This window comes from Moschus berezovskii, chromosome 18 (genome assembly GCF_049115385.1).
Source record: "Moschus berezovskii isolate FMDL1 chromosome 18, NW_MosBer_1.0, whole genome shotgun sequence".
NCBI lineage: Eukaryota > Metazoa > Chordata > Mammalia > Artiodactyla > Moschidae > Moschus > Moschus berezovskii.
In genome coordinates, this window is record NC_142477.1 from 38,929,416 (window position 1) to 38,944,289 (window position 14,874).

Below are 14,874 nucleotides of genomic sequence, written 5' to 3' on the forward strand. Positions count from 1 at the left end.
GTCAAAGGCTTTGGCATAGTCAATAAAGCAGAAATAGATGTTTTTCTGAAACTCTCTTGCTTTCTCCATGATCCAGCGGATGTTGGCAATTTGATCTCTGGTGCCTCTGCCTTTTCTAAAACCTGCTTGAACATCTGGGAGTTCACGGTTTACATACTGCTGAAGTCTGGCTTGGAGAATTTTGAGCATGACTTTACTAGCGTGTGAGATGAGTGCAATTGTGCGGTAGTTTGAGCATTCTTTGGCATTGCCTTTCTTTGGGATTGGAATGAAGACTGACCTCTTCCAGTCCTGTGGCCACTGCTGAGTTTTCCAAATCTGCTGGCATATTGAGTGCAGCACTTTCACAGCATCATCTTTCAAGACTTGAAATAGCTCAACTGGAATTCCATCACCTCCACTAGCTTTGTTCGTAGTGATGCTTTCTAAGGCCCACTTGACTTCACATTCCAAGATGTCTGGCTCTAGGTCAGTGATCACGTTATCATGACTATCTTGGTCGTGAAGATCTTTTTTGTACAGTTCTTCTGTGTATTCCTGCCACCTCTTCTTAATATCTTCTGCTTCAGTTAGGTCCATACCATTTCTGTCCTTTATCGAGCCCATCTTTGCATGAAATGTTCCCTTGGAATCTCTAATTTTCTTGAAGAACTCTCTTGTTTTTCCTATTCTGTTGTTTTCCTCTATTTCTTTACATTTATCACTGAGGAAGTCTTTCTTATCTCTCCTTGCTATTCTTTGGAACTCTGCATTCAGATGCTTATATCTTTCCTTTTCTCCTTTGTTTTTCGCCTCTCTTCTTTTCACAGCTATTTGTAAGGCCTCCTCAGACAGCCATTTCGCTCTTTTGCATTTCTTTTCCATGGGGATGGTCTTGGTCCCTGTCTCCTGTACAATGCACTTCTTGGGCAGACCAAATAACTGACAATCTGAAATTTTCAGAGTACAATAAAAATTTCCTTAAAAATACTCTACTATTAGCCACAATATAATTTTCTTAAAATGATTCTATAATGGCCATCTACCCTAAAAATCTAAGTATTAGCTGCAAGTAAAAATTAAAAAATTGAAAGTCCTCAGTACAGAAGCCCACTTAACACCTGATCCCACAGACTTACCGTAAACTATCGAGAATGTGCTCTACATTTTTGGTGTGAATATGATGCCGCTCAAGCAGTCCGCTGTAGCTAGAGCCTTTCAGCGCGAGCTATATCAAAATAAAACAAATTTTGCCATATTACATAATATGCTTTACATATTATATTTCTTTAAAAAGCCCTATATAAGACAGACTGGGTTGTTTGGGGGTTTTTTTTGAACATACATTTTAACGGCTATCTGTGAAACCCACAAGTATAAACATAATTAGAAAGTCTGGTTCCAGAAAATCATAATGTGGTTTTAATACCAAATACAGCATTAAGTTTCCTGAATCAGTATATCCTGAATCCTGAATGTAGTCAACATGATTTCAAAAGTGCATGTTTTACAGCTTGATTTTTTTTTTTCCCTAAATGGATTTTTTAACATGCTGAATTTGGCTACTGAAGACCAAAGATGAACTATTATTTTAGAAAGCAGTTATCTAAAGGTCATCTAATGACCTTTGTTCTATTTGGACTTGCAGCTCTCTTGTATTCCAATTTCTGAACTCTATCTGAAATTTACACAATCCAAACAAAGGGCTTGCTGGCTGCTTGAGAGTGGATAACTTCTAGATGTAAGGACATATAGTCTCCAATAATTGTTTTTGCTAGTTGTTTAGAATATTTTATAATGTCACTATCTTATCATTAATACTCTTTTAAAGTATATGTCTTCTAAAATCATCCAAAAGGAAAATGTTGAGAGGGAAGTTCAGAAACATTCATTTAATCATCAAGTAGGAAATATGTTCACTAGAGTGAATGCTAGAATCAAAAAGTATGTTATTTTGGGGGAATAATAAAATTAAAACTACTCATAGAAAAACTATTAAAGAAAAAGAAAACAGAAGACCAGCAGAAAAATCTTCTACAACTAAAGATATGAGGGAACCAGAGCAAGACAGGTAAGAGGTATGAGATGCAGTACAGTCAAGGCCCACACCCCTGGGTGGACGACCCCCAAATGGGGGGGAAGGAATAATTTACAACTGAAGAGCTGCTTCCCAAGGAGCAAAGGGCCAGAGGCCCACACTGACTCCCCAGCCCAGAGGCCCTGCACTGGGAAGACAAGTCCCCGAACATCTGGCTGTGAAGGCCAGCAGGACTTTTAGGAGAACCAGGGCTGTAGGAAATACAGAGCACACACAAAACTCCACACACTCAAGGACCCAGTGCAGAAGCAGCCATCTGAAAAAATCCTGGGTCAGATCCATCTGCTGATCTTAGAGAGGTTCCTGAGGAGGCTCACCCTAACGATATGGGACACTGGTGATGGCCACTGTGGAAAGCTCATTCCACCATAAGGACACTGGTGCTGGCAAACGCCATTGTGGAACTCCCTCTCTAGCTTATTACTGCTGGGATGTGAACCCACAGGCCTGCCACCTAAAGACCCCCCGAGCCCATAGATAACCCCAGACCTAGCCCTGTCTACCAGAGAACCCCGAGACCCAGCCCACACAGCAGCACGCTCATAGAAGGCCCGGGATCCCCAGGACCCGGCTCCGCCTATCAGTGGACCTGTAACAGCCTGGGGGCCAGCTTCACTCCCTGGGGAGTGGGAAGGCACCAATCCAAGGTCCCCTGGGTCCTGGCCACTAGTGGGATGACCCCAAATCCAGGATCTCCAGAGCCCTGCAACCAGAGACTCCAGGACTGCCTCCACCCACCAGTGGGATGGTGCTAACCCCAGGACCCAGGATCTCCCACCAGAGGGCAGGCACCATCCTGGGGATCCTGTTGACCCCAGCCCCACCCACCAGTGGGCCAACAGCAGCTCTGGTGCAGCTTGTGCTCTAAACCAGCTGCCAGGATCTGGCCCCACCTTCCATTGGGCTGACACCAACTTTGCGACATCCCCGACCCCACAGCCAGTCATGTCAAGAGCCAGCCCTGCCCTTCAGCAGGCCAATACTAGATGTGGGACCCCTACGTGCAACCACCTATTCCAGAATTCAGCTCCATCCACGAGTGGGCCAGCACCAGGTCAAGGGACCCCAGGGCCACACAGCCAGCAGCCTCGTGACCCAACCCCACCCCACAGCAGCCAGCACACCAGGTGGGGCCTGACCACCAACCAGACGCCCCACAGTAGTCAGCTGGCACAGGAAGGCCCATGCAGCCCACATAGGAGGCATCCCTAGAGCATGTAAGTCTGGTGACCAGAAAAAAGTGTGTTGCTGACATGCAAAGGACAGCTCCTAAAAAAGGCTGCTTCTCCAAGGCTGGAAAACACAACCAGCCTACCAAACATACAGAAACAAAAACAGCAAATCAGGAATAATGGAGCAGGGAGGAATACGTTCCAAATAAGTGAACAAGATTTAATCTCAGAAGAATTAACTGAAATGGAGACAGGAAATCTAAACCTGATAAAGAGTTCAAGGTAAAGATCAAAGAACTCTGGAGAAGATTAAATGAGAAGAGTGAGAAGTTAAACGGTTTCCAAAAAAGAGTTAGAAAATATAAGGGGCTTCCCTGGTGACTCAGACGCCAAAGAATTTGCCTGCAAAACAGGAGACCCAGGTTCAATCCCTGGGTCTGGAACATCCCCTAGAGAACAGAAAGGCTACTCACTCGAGTATTCTTGCCTGGAGAATTCCATGGACAGAGAAGCCTGACAGTCATGACGTCACAGAGAGTTGGACACGACTGAGTGACTAACACTTTCACTTCAAAAATATAAAGATGACCAAACAGAGACGAAGAACAATAACTGAAATGAAAAACACACTAGAAGGACTCAACATTACATTAGATGATATAAAGGGATGGATCAGTGAGATCAAAGATATAGTAGTGGAAATCACTGAAGATGAACAGAAAAAGGAAAAAAAGAATAAAAAGAAATAAGGACAGTTTAAGAGACCTCTGGGACAACAGTTGCAAAATCAATGAGTCACAAGTATGAAATGATTATGTGGTGATCATTCTGAAATGTTAAAAACCCCAATCACTATGTTCTATAACAAGAACTATCACAGTGCTGTAGGTCAACTGTACTTCAAAACCAAACTCACTCATAGAAAGAGAGATAAAGATTTGTGGTTACTAGAAGGAACAGAGACTTGGATGAAAGCAATCAAAAGGTACAAACTCCCAGTTTTAAGATAAATATTAGAGATGCACAACATGATCATTATAATTAACACCGCAGTATGTTATACATAAAAGCTGTTAAGAGAGTAAATCCTGAGAGGTCTCACCACAAGAAAAACAAATTTCTATTTCTTTAATTTTATATCTACATGAGATGACAGATGTTTACTAAACTTATTGTGATAATCATTTCATGACGTGTAAATGTCAAATCATTATGCTGTACACACTTACGTGGTGCTATGTAAAAATTATATCTCGAGTAGAATTTCTTCTTGTGAATTCCTGTAATCCTTTAATAACTCATGCTTAATACATTTGTTTAGGGAATACACGTTCTTTCATTAATTATTTTCATAAACAGTGTAGCTGATTGGCCTAAGTTGTATTAACACAGTCTGGGTCACGAGGCTACTAAGAGAGAAGGCATTTTTAAAAATCACTATAAAAAGCATCAATTAGAAAGTCTTACATCACTATTCAACTTGCTCTTATATTAAAAAACAATTTTATTTAATACTCAAAGGCTAGTAAGAATTTCTAGCTACCCGCTTGGAAAATAACAACACTTCAAAGATTTAAAAACATACTTCAATCAGACAAAAACAGGAACCCAGGAATTCTCTGTCAAACATCTTAAAATTAAGAAACTAAAGAAATTACTGAAATTTAGAATACATTCTCAACTCTGCAATGCTACACTTAAGATATCAGCATTAGTGACAAAGTTCTTAGTATTTTTTTCTTTTATTCTCCAAAAGCTTGTTAATTCTCATCAACATTAACAAAAAGTTTTTTTTAAGATTATCCACTAAAATGGAAAAACCGGTGTGAACCTAAAAGTCCTACAGCATACACACTTAACATAAACAGAACTCCCCCTATAAAACCTGCCAAAGTCAACAACACTTCTCCCCACATGCTCTGAGGTTAAAACAAAACACAACATGACATGGGGGCAGGGGGAAGGATTCTGAAAGGACGGAATTAACCACACCTTACGGTCAGATGTGATAGTCATGCTACTTTCTAAATGGCTCAAACACTTCTATTAAAGTATCACAGACATCTTTACTTGACCAAAACAGAATTAAAATTTTGTTTTACTAGTCAGATGAGTGTTTACTATTTTGTACTCCAGTAAGGGAAGGAAATATGTCTTTTCAAATTTAACATGTAAGAAATGCACAAACTTGTGAGACAATGACAGCTGGTATGTAAACTCACTGGGCATAATTTAAGCACTCTTAGAAGAATACACTTAACTAAATGGTACACCAAGCACCACTCAAAACTGCCTTAAAAGGATTAGTGGCACCTAACTAACAGCTAGAGAAAATAAACTATTTATCCAAGCCAGATCAAGCCAGCAGCAGGAAATCCTATTTCTTTAGCTATATTTAGTATTTCTCTTCAATTAGTTCTATTCCATTTACTCTTTATCTCAGGCTCTCACCTTTATTTTCCTCATTGTTCTATTCCTGCTTCTGCATTCTCCTTAATTCTGTTACCCTTATACAACGGGATGGCACCAGGTTCCATCTTTGGCATTCTTATCTGTTTTCATTTCACTTTTATTATCTTCCCACTCCAGGGACTTGATCTACCTAGTATACACCAGTACCTAAGAAGTTAACTGCTAGCTCAAGCCTGTTTCTTGAGTTACAGGATCCAATTTTTAAATGTCTGCCTTTATATCCACCCAGTAGATCAAGTACTTCTCCCCAAAACCATCTAAATCTAATTATATATTCCTCCTAATTTGCTTTTCTGAATCCCATATAGTAGTTAATACTTCCATTTACCTAGTCAACAGAGTAAATCCCGGGTGTCAGCTTTAATTCTCCTCCATAATGAATCTCCACAGCCAGCCAGTGGTAAAGTCCAGTAATTATACCTGTGAACTATTTCTCTAATCTGTCCTTTACATTCATACTGCCACTGCTTGAGTTCTGGACAACATCAACTCTTATCTGGTCTCTTGTAATAGCTTGCCTCTTGAGTTTCTAAAGGAGTCTCTTCCTTAAAAATACTTCCTATGTCCTTCATCATCTAACCACTCCCACCAGAAGCCTGCTTTCATACTAGTCCCAGAATAGTGACATCTCAGAAAAACTGAGCCATCCCTCCACTCCTGCCCAGAAGACAGCAGGGCCGAGCAAGGGTTGTGTTCTGCTATTAAAAGACTTAAAACCACTACGAGCTAAAACCATGGTATCTAACAACTTTATAAGGCCCTCTTGGGCTTTCCTTGTGGCTCAGCTGGTGAAGAATCCGCCTGCAATGGAGACCTGGGTTCCACCCCTGGGTTGGAAAGATCCCCTGGAGAAGGGAACAGCTACCCACTCCAGTATTCTGGCCTGGAGAATTCCATGGACTGGTCACAAAGAATTCCATGGACATGGTCACAAAGAGTCGGACACGGACTGAGTGACTTTCACTTTCACTTAAAGCCCACTTACCTGTTTAGCCTCAGTAATACTCCCTCTTGAGCAATGATTTTCAAATTGCCCTTAGAATGGCTGCCACATCAATCTAGTGGTCACAATCAGAATAGTCAAGAAAAAACAAACTATACTGCATGTAACAAGAGTAAACGGCTTCATATTATCTTCTGTACCAAATATGAGTACATCATGTATGAGATTTCTCTGATTGTGAATTAGTCACCAAATTTGAGGGTTTTTTTACTGGCAAAAAGATGACCTTTCCTGCTGCCTTGCTAGTACTGTTCCCTTCCCTTCACATATAAATTCTTCCTTATTCTTTAATATTTAAGTAGCTTAAAATTAAAAGATACAATTTTCACCCTCATCACACTGGCAAAAATGTTAAAGTCTACCAAGTGCTGATGAGAACACTGGAATCAGGGAGTCATTCAATGCTTATGGAAAAATTACTTGTATTTTTATTTGAAGCATTTTTTTTAAATAGTGGAAAAACTGGAAATAACCTAATTATTCAAATAATGGAATACTATACAGCAGCTAAAATAAATTAACATACATAGAATTTATAACCAATAGTGAATAAGAAAAGCAAATTTCTAAGAAAGAGACACATTCTAAAAATATGATATTACTGATGTAAGTTTTTAAAGACAAAAAAAAGGCTAAAACAGTCAACTTATACTTTATTAGTTGAGAAGTTATTAATGTGCATCAATAAATACCTTCCTATATTCAAAGTTTAAGTCATATAGATAAAAATATAGAAAAAGTGATCACAGTAAAAAAAAAAATTAAGTTATTTACAATTTCATGACTGGCTACAGGCATCTCCAAGTAAGCCTAATATACAGGGCAGGTTGAAAACCAGGGCTCTAAAGCATATTGATCAATAATTCTGTTAACGGAATTTCAGCTACTGTGATATTCAATCCTTTTACACCTTTACGAGTCTCTTATTTAACTGTAAATACTTATATATCATAAGACTCTATTTTCCAAGCTGTGTTCCACAATTTTCTGCCTCCGCCCAAAATTTCATGGTCAAATAAAAGCATGGTCTGTTTAGGCTTATGGTTCTCAAACATATTTAATCATGAAGCCTCTTTCAGGGAACTCACATCAGTAATCTCTACCTTAAGTCTTCAGCAACTAAAATCCTTCATAAGACTGACACTGGAAATAAGACTCTGGACTGGCAGCTTTAGGGTAAAAAGAACTAAAAAAGAAAACAAATTTTTTTTAAATTCAGAAACATTTCCCTACCTTTATCTAGTGGAAATGGAAAGGAAGAGAGGATGAGAAATAAAATACAGCTTTTGACCTCAACACCAGAGGAAAAAAAAAAACACAGATCATATGCTAAAGTGGAAAACTCAAAAAGATATGTATTATGAAAATACAGTGAAGAATACCCAACACAACCTTGATGGCTAGAGATGGGCCCAGCAAGGTTATCAAGGATGGCTTCCTGTGAGAGGAATGTGTAAGCTTCACCCTACAGCAAGAACAGAACTAGCTAAAGCAGTGGTCCCCAACCTTTTTAGCATCAGGGACATTTCACGGAAGACAATTTTTCCACAGATGAGGGCAGGGCATGATGGTTTCAGAATGATTCAAGCACGTTACATTTATTAAGGGCAGAAACTAGTCAATAATGAGAACAATAGGGAGGGCTGTAAATACAGATCAAGCTTCTCTCCCTTGCCTGCTGCTCACCTCCCACTGTGGGGCCAGGTTCCTAACAGACCATGAGCCAGCAGAGATCCGTGGCCCTGGGAATTGGGTGGGGTGGTGGGGTTAGGGACCCCTGGGCTAAAGGATGAAGGAGGATTCAAAGCAAAAGGGGCTACAAAGTTAAAGACACTGGTGGATGCAAATCAAACTACCCTGAAATACCATTTTTCACCTACAGGTTAACAAAGACCCCAAAATGTGCTAAGTTGTTTATGAAAAAATAAGTACCTTCACATATTGCTGGTGAAGGTATACAATGGTACAGCCTCTAAGGGAAGCAATTTGGCAATACGTATTAAAATTTCAAATTTTTCTCACTTAGCAATTTCACTTTTAAGTATTTAGAGTTTGATTAACACAAATTATTACTTGTGTTATTCATAACACAAATTATTACTATTCATTACATAGTATATTTTTAAAAACTAAGTCATTTGCACACAATAAGTACTATGTACATACTAAAAGGAATAAGGGGCAGAATAACTTAAATAATACGTTAGCATTGAGTAAAAGGGGATGGGATAAAGAAAAAGAACATTTCACTCTGTGGGTTTGTATGTATAGATTATTTCTGGAAGGAAACACAAGAAATTAACATTGGTTACTTTCAGGAACAAAAACTGAGTGTCCATTGACAAGAATAAGAGTTTTCACTGTATACTCTTCTGTATCTTTTACATTTCGAACCATTTTAATGTGCTACTGATACATAAAGAAATTAATTAAATAAGCACAACATCTAATGGAAATTAAAGCAGTTTGAAAGCAATGGAAAATGAAGTTCTAAACAAGAACTGATTAGAAATGAAGCTTAGGAGGTGGATCCGAGTCAGTTCCTAAAAGACCTTGCTACAACAATGTTTCTCAAAGTGTGATCTGGGGACCAACTGCAAACCTGGAGAGCTTGTTAAAAATGAGAATCCGTAAGCATCAACAGTCTTAAGGGTATGGTTCAGAGCCCAGAGTCTGGGAGTTCTCCACAAACTGAATATTTACATCTGAGGGGAAGAAAGATAAGGTTCAGGTACCTGCATTCTAACAAATTCCCTGGGTGACTCTATAGGTTACAGGGAGCTTTTGAGGCGTTCTAAGCAGAGGAATAAAGTGGCCAGATGTTCACTTTGGATAGACTACTCAGGTTCCTGTGTCTGGAAGATGTGAAAGGAGTGAGGTTCGTTGGAAGGCTCTGGCAGGGCTCCAGATCATGTTCGTTCATTTGATAAATACTCATGGTGCATACACTACACTCACTGTAATGTGGCAGAAATGTTATCTGCCCAAGAACTACAAGTTACACCACTGTTTTCAGAGTAAGAAGAACAAAATCCAAGGTGCTGCATCTCTCAAATCTGCTAAGAAGGCAGTAACTAGGAAGAACTTAAGCCAGTGACAGAGGGACTACTAAATGAAATAATGCTATCCCATTAGGACACTAATTTAAAAAGAAATTAAAAATGGAAACCATTAAAAGGAGTTGCTTCTGGGGTTGTATGACTTGGAGTAGAGCCGGAGAAAGGTGGAAACAGTTCATTTGTTATTTGGCATATATTAAAATATTCTGAAATAAAACATTCTCTTTGGCCAATAGGTGTGTTTATGATGGCAAAATCCTTTCCAATCAGTTTTGATTCATCCAAAGGTTTAGTCTGTGAGTGGCATCAACCCTGATAATATAAGCTCCACATCCACTGACAGCTACATCACTTATGAAGCAAGTGTAATAAAACAGTTTAATTAGTCCTTGCAAAGTTTTGAGCCAGGAAAGGTAAAATCACTGACTAAAAATTTATTCACAAGAAAAGTCACTGATCAGCTAGGGGAAAAGGAAATGCAAGAATTGAAAATAAATCAAAGCAAAACCAATATGAATGAGCAATTAAAAGTCAAACTTTGACCTAGTCTGTTTATGCTTTATCAACTAGGAAATATTTCCTTTAATTGTTTGTTTCTACAAGGTTACAGACCCATGAAGCTTCAGAGTATGAAATTATACTTGCACTCTATCCCTCGTCTTCCATTTTCATTTTAACAAGTACCCTAATAGAGACCTATTTTGCTACAGAACAATCACTACCACCACCACCACCAAAGAGAACCATCTGCTATAAAACTTCAGGTTACCAAGACACCATAGACACAGGCAGCCATGGTGCCAGAACACTCAAGGAAGCACTTGGTGACTTTTTTTTACACCCAATTCACATGATTCATATCCCTCAGTATCTTTTACCCCAGCAAAATAGCAAACAATATTAACCATATCATTCCTATCACAGAATCCCATTTTAGAACAATTTCACACAGTCCAGTATTGTCTGGCCTGTCCCTGAACTCTGGTACGGGCTCCACTTAATACTATTCCATTCCAAATTTGTTGTTGTTTAGTCTCTAAGTCCTGTCCCAATTCTTTGTGACTCCATAGACTGTAGCCTGCCAGGCTCCTCTGTCCATGGGATTTCCCAGGCAAGGATACTTGAGTGGGTTGCCATTTCCTTCTCCAGGGCATCTTCTCAACCCAGGATTCGAATCCATGTCTCTTGCTTGGCAGGAGGATTCTTTTACCACTCAGTCACCTGGGAAGCCCTTCATTCTGAATACTGGCCTTAATATAAATACCTCAAGTCAGTTACAGACAAATCCAACAAAACTTACTTGAAATGATAGCAACAGCAGCTATTTCAAAACTCTGTTCCACAGTCCAGAAGTGTTACTTGAAAAGTTTTCTTATTCCAAACAGCATACTCAAGCAAAAGGCAAATATTTACCCATTACAGATTTCTCTTCAGATATTCAGAGTGGGTATATGAGATAGTTCGATTTTGAAAGACTTGTCTTACATTTAAAGTTTTTGATTAGTGGTAATCTAGTTCAGAGACCCAAGAATTAATCTAATTCAGATGTCACTCATATCATGAGGCCTTATACAAGTTATTCAGAGTTTTAAATCATCAGAAAGGGCCTTGGAGGCTCTCTAGTCCAATACTAGTATTTCACACAGTGAACTAGGTAGACGCACCCTGAAAACTGACAGCACCACACCAAAAGTACCACTGTCACCAAGGAGCCCCAGAGAAGTTAAAAAGCAGCAGAGGAGTTTGACCACACAGGACTTGGGCCTGGCTCCAAGCTCCTGACCCCCAATCCCACACTCTGATCATGCCAACCAAGTATACTGTTTTTAACTGTTGTGGGAGGCTTCCATAAAATTGTTATGAAGAATATATTTATGCATATACAGCCCTTGACAGCTTCTAAAAGTAAAACAGATCTGCAGAATTAGGAGCAGGACCCAAAGGGCACCACCTTTCCCAAATCAGAAACACTTGCTGCTTACCTTTTTATTCCCTGCCTCACCCTCAGCTTCACTCCTTTAACACAAACTACTCCAACCTCCTGCTCAAACTGTTTGATTTACTCTTTAAATGATGCAAATATTTCCTATAAACTGCTACCTTCACTTTAGGAAAAGGAGAGAAACGTGCACCTAGCATTGCCATCAGATGAATACAGAGGCCCTCCTCAATTAACTCCATTAAACAATGAAGCTAAATGTTGAAAATAGTCCGCACTTATGGCTGGGGCTACAGTCCACGGGGTGGCAAGGAGTCCGACAGGCCTGAGCAACTAACACTTTCACTTTCTGGAGCGGGTTGCCATTTCCTTCTCCGGGGGATCTTCTCCTCCCAGGGAATGAACCTGGGTCTCCTGCATTGCAGGAGGATTCTATACCAGCTGAGCCACTAGGGAAGCCCTTGATTTTGATAACTCTACAAAATATTACCCAAAAATTGCTCATGATTGCCAACCACAAGTTCAGGACCAGAGTGTCTACTCTGGTAAAGAATGCTACAGATTATGGTTATAGGAAATTAATTCCAAAGTCTTTTGGGGTGGTGTCAACAATTAAGAGATTTCCAATGGAGATTTTTTCGGATATACTGTTCATCGCAGAAACATCATTCTCCTTTTTCTAAAGTGGGTGTGGGCATAGGATCACAGGCTTCAAAAATAAGAGTGAAAGTAGGTAATATTCACCACCTTAGGTGTATTTATATACTTTACAAAAATATTAATAAACATCTATACCAAATATAGGCTGTTGTGGAGGCCTTACCATACTATAGTCATAGGCGCTGTATTTACCTGCCTTCGTTTGGACCTTTCTATTTAATAACATACATTCAAAGTCAAATTTCTCCCTTGCTCTTCCTAGCACCGGAGACACGTGAGCTTTTAAAGCAAACTCCTAGAACCTTGTCTGAGGAGCACGTTGCAGCACGGAAAAGGCTCAAGCCGACTGGCTCTCCGGAGTGCCTCAGGCCTGGCAGTCGTGCCCAGTAAAAGGGGGTGTGTCCGCGGTACCAGAGCCCTCCATTCCGCTGCCCGCAGCGGCTCCCAGGGGCCCCCTTTGCCCCCGGGGCGGCCTGGAGAGAGATTCCCAGAGCATCCAAGCTTCAGACCTATCTCGCTCCGGGTTGTTTAAAGCGGGTGTGGGTAGCGAGGGCGCAAATGAATCCACAAACCTCTCCCACAGTGGGAGTCCTTCTCCCACCCAAGGTTCCTCCAGACGCCCCGGCTTGGTGGCGGGGGTCTTCGCACTAACAGTGAACCTGCCCCCCTCTCTCTCTCTCAACACACACGCATACACACACACACGCTCGCGCGCGCACGCACGAGAGGGAAGCCTACGAGCGAAGCCGGAGGGAGTGGAGGGGAGCGTGTAGGGCTGGCCTGGCATCTAGGATGCCCCGGGAAGAAGGGCTGTCCCGACAGGTCTCGCCCGAGGGGGCGCGGCCGGCCCCCCAAAGTCGCGGCCCAGGGCCCGGCCGAGACACAAGAGCGGGGGGCCGCCGGCACCCACCAGCTGCTTCAGGTCCTCCTCCGAGAGCTCCGCGTAACGGTACCGCTGCTGCTCGAACTCGTACCGGGTGGTTTTGGCCACCACCACCACCCGGGACGGGCGGAAGCCGCCGTCGGGGCGGCTACCACAGCCCGCCAGCTCGCGCGGCTGACCCTGCCCCAGGTGCCGCCGGCCGCCGCCTTCACCGCCGAGCCACGGCCGCGCGGCGGGGCCTCCCGCGCCCGGTCCCCTGAGCGCCGCTGCCCGGCCCCCAGCCACGCGACGACAGCTGCCCAGCAGGAAGCCTCGGTAACAAGTCATCGTCGGCGCGGCGGCCGCTGCAGGCCCCGGCTCCCGCCTCGGCTCCCCGCCGGCAGCACCGCGAGCAGTCCGCGCCGCCCCGGCCTCCGGGTTCCCGCCAGACCGGCAGAGGTTAAGCGCACAGCGGTGCGTGGCCCGCGGCGCGAGGGGGACGTGCCCAGACGTTGACGGGGGCGGGGAAAGCCGGGCGATTGGGAGTCCCGAGAGCCCAAGAAAAAGGTGGGCGGGGAAAAGCGGGCGGCCTCCCAGTGGCGAGGCTGTGTTTGTTTGGGGATGCTTTTCCATCCACGCCTGCGCAGTGACCACTTCCCCGCCGGGGGACCGACCTCCAGCTCCACCCCTTTCCCCCGCGTCTGCACCCGCCCCCCCAGGCCAACTCTGCGAGCCAATCAGAACCCGCAGCGGTTCTGGCGGCCGAGGCGCTTCGGGGATTGGCTGCGGCGGGGGAAGGGCTGGAATTCTATTGGGTGTAGGAGCTGCACCCAGCTGGAGCTGGTCTGAGGTGGCGCTGGGCCTGCCAGTGCGGTTTTAAGCGCCTGGCGGGAAATCACGTGCGTCCGCAACTGCTTGCTCTGGATTCTGTTTTCGTTATTGCAGATAGACCCTTTGTTCCTTCCTGCAGTATTGCGTGGCTGATGTGTCCGGCTCCGGGCTAGGGTCTGAGGAGACCGACTCAGGAATCGCTCCCCTATTTGCGGGGCTTACTGCAGAATGAAAACGCAGAGTCCCTTGTTCAGCAATTGTTAAGAGTTGCAAGGGAGAAAGAGAGCAGTAAGCCGAGTACCAGACTCTGCTAAGCATGGGACCCTGTGGGGCTGCGCAGGTGGCTGCTGGTGCTGCTCAGTCACTTCAGTCGTGTCCGACTCTGTGTGACCCCATAGACGGAAGCCCACCAGGCTCCCCCTCCCTGGGATTCTCCAGGCAAGAACACGGGAGTGGGTTGCCATTTCCTTCTCCAATGTGTGAAAGCGAAACGTGAAAGTGAAGTCGCTCAGTCGTGTCCGACCCTTAGCGACCCCACGGACTGCAGCCTACCAGGCTCCTCCATCCATGGGATTTTCTAGGCAAGAGTACTGGAGTGGCTTGCCATTGCCTTCTCTGCTAACCTACAAAAAAAACTATAACCTCTTCCTACCCTCCCCCCAACCCCGGAGGCGGGGGCGGGGTTAGCCTTTGAAAAAGAGGTTGATGGATAGACGAGTCTGGCCAAGTGGAAAATTTCTAGATGGGGAGATTTAGATAGGAAAAGAGTGAAGGGTTAAGAATGTTAATAATTTGGATC

The 14,874-nt window shown here is 43.2% G+C and overlaps 1 protein-coding gene across 3 annotated transcripts in view; it reads right to left on the minus strand.

Moving 5' to 3' along the window:
* NADK2 (NAD kinase 2, mitochondrial) overlaps positions 1 to 13,877 on the minus strand; it is a 48,275-nt gene extending 34,398 nt beyond the window's left edge. Inside the window, exons 1-2 of one of the 3 annotated variants that reach the window (XM_055422169.2) lie at positions 13,293 to 13,877; positions 1,119 to 1,207 (exon numbers count right to left, since the gene is read on the minus strand). In XM_055422169.2, coding sequence (XP_055278144.2) covers positions 1,119 to 1,207; positions 13,293 to 13,877 — 674 coding nt within the window. Of the gene's footprint in view, positions 1 to 1,118; positions 1,208 to 6,049; positions 7,204 to 13,292 lie in introns of those variants that run through there. The other 2 variants (XM_055422170.2, XM_088827649.1) reach the window with 2 other exon arrangements.
* Between the last annotated feature and the right edge of the window lie 997 nt (positions 13,878 to 14,874).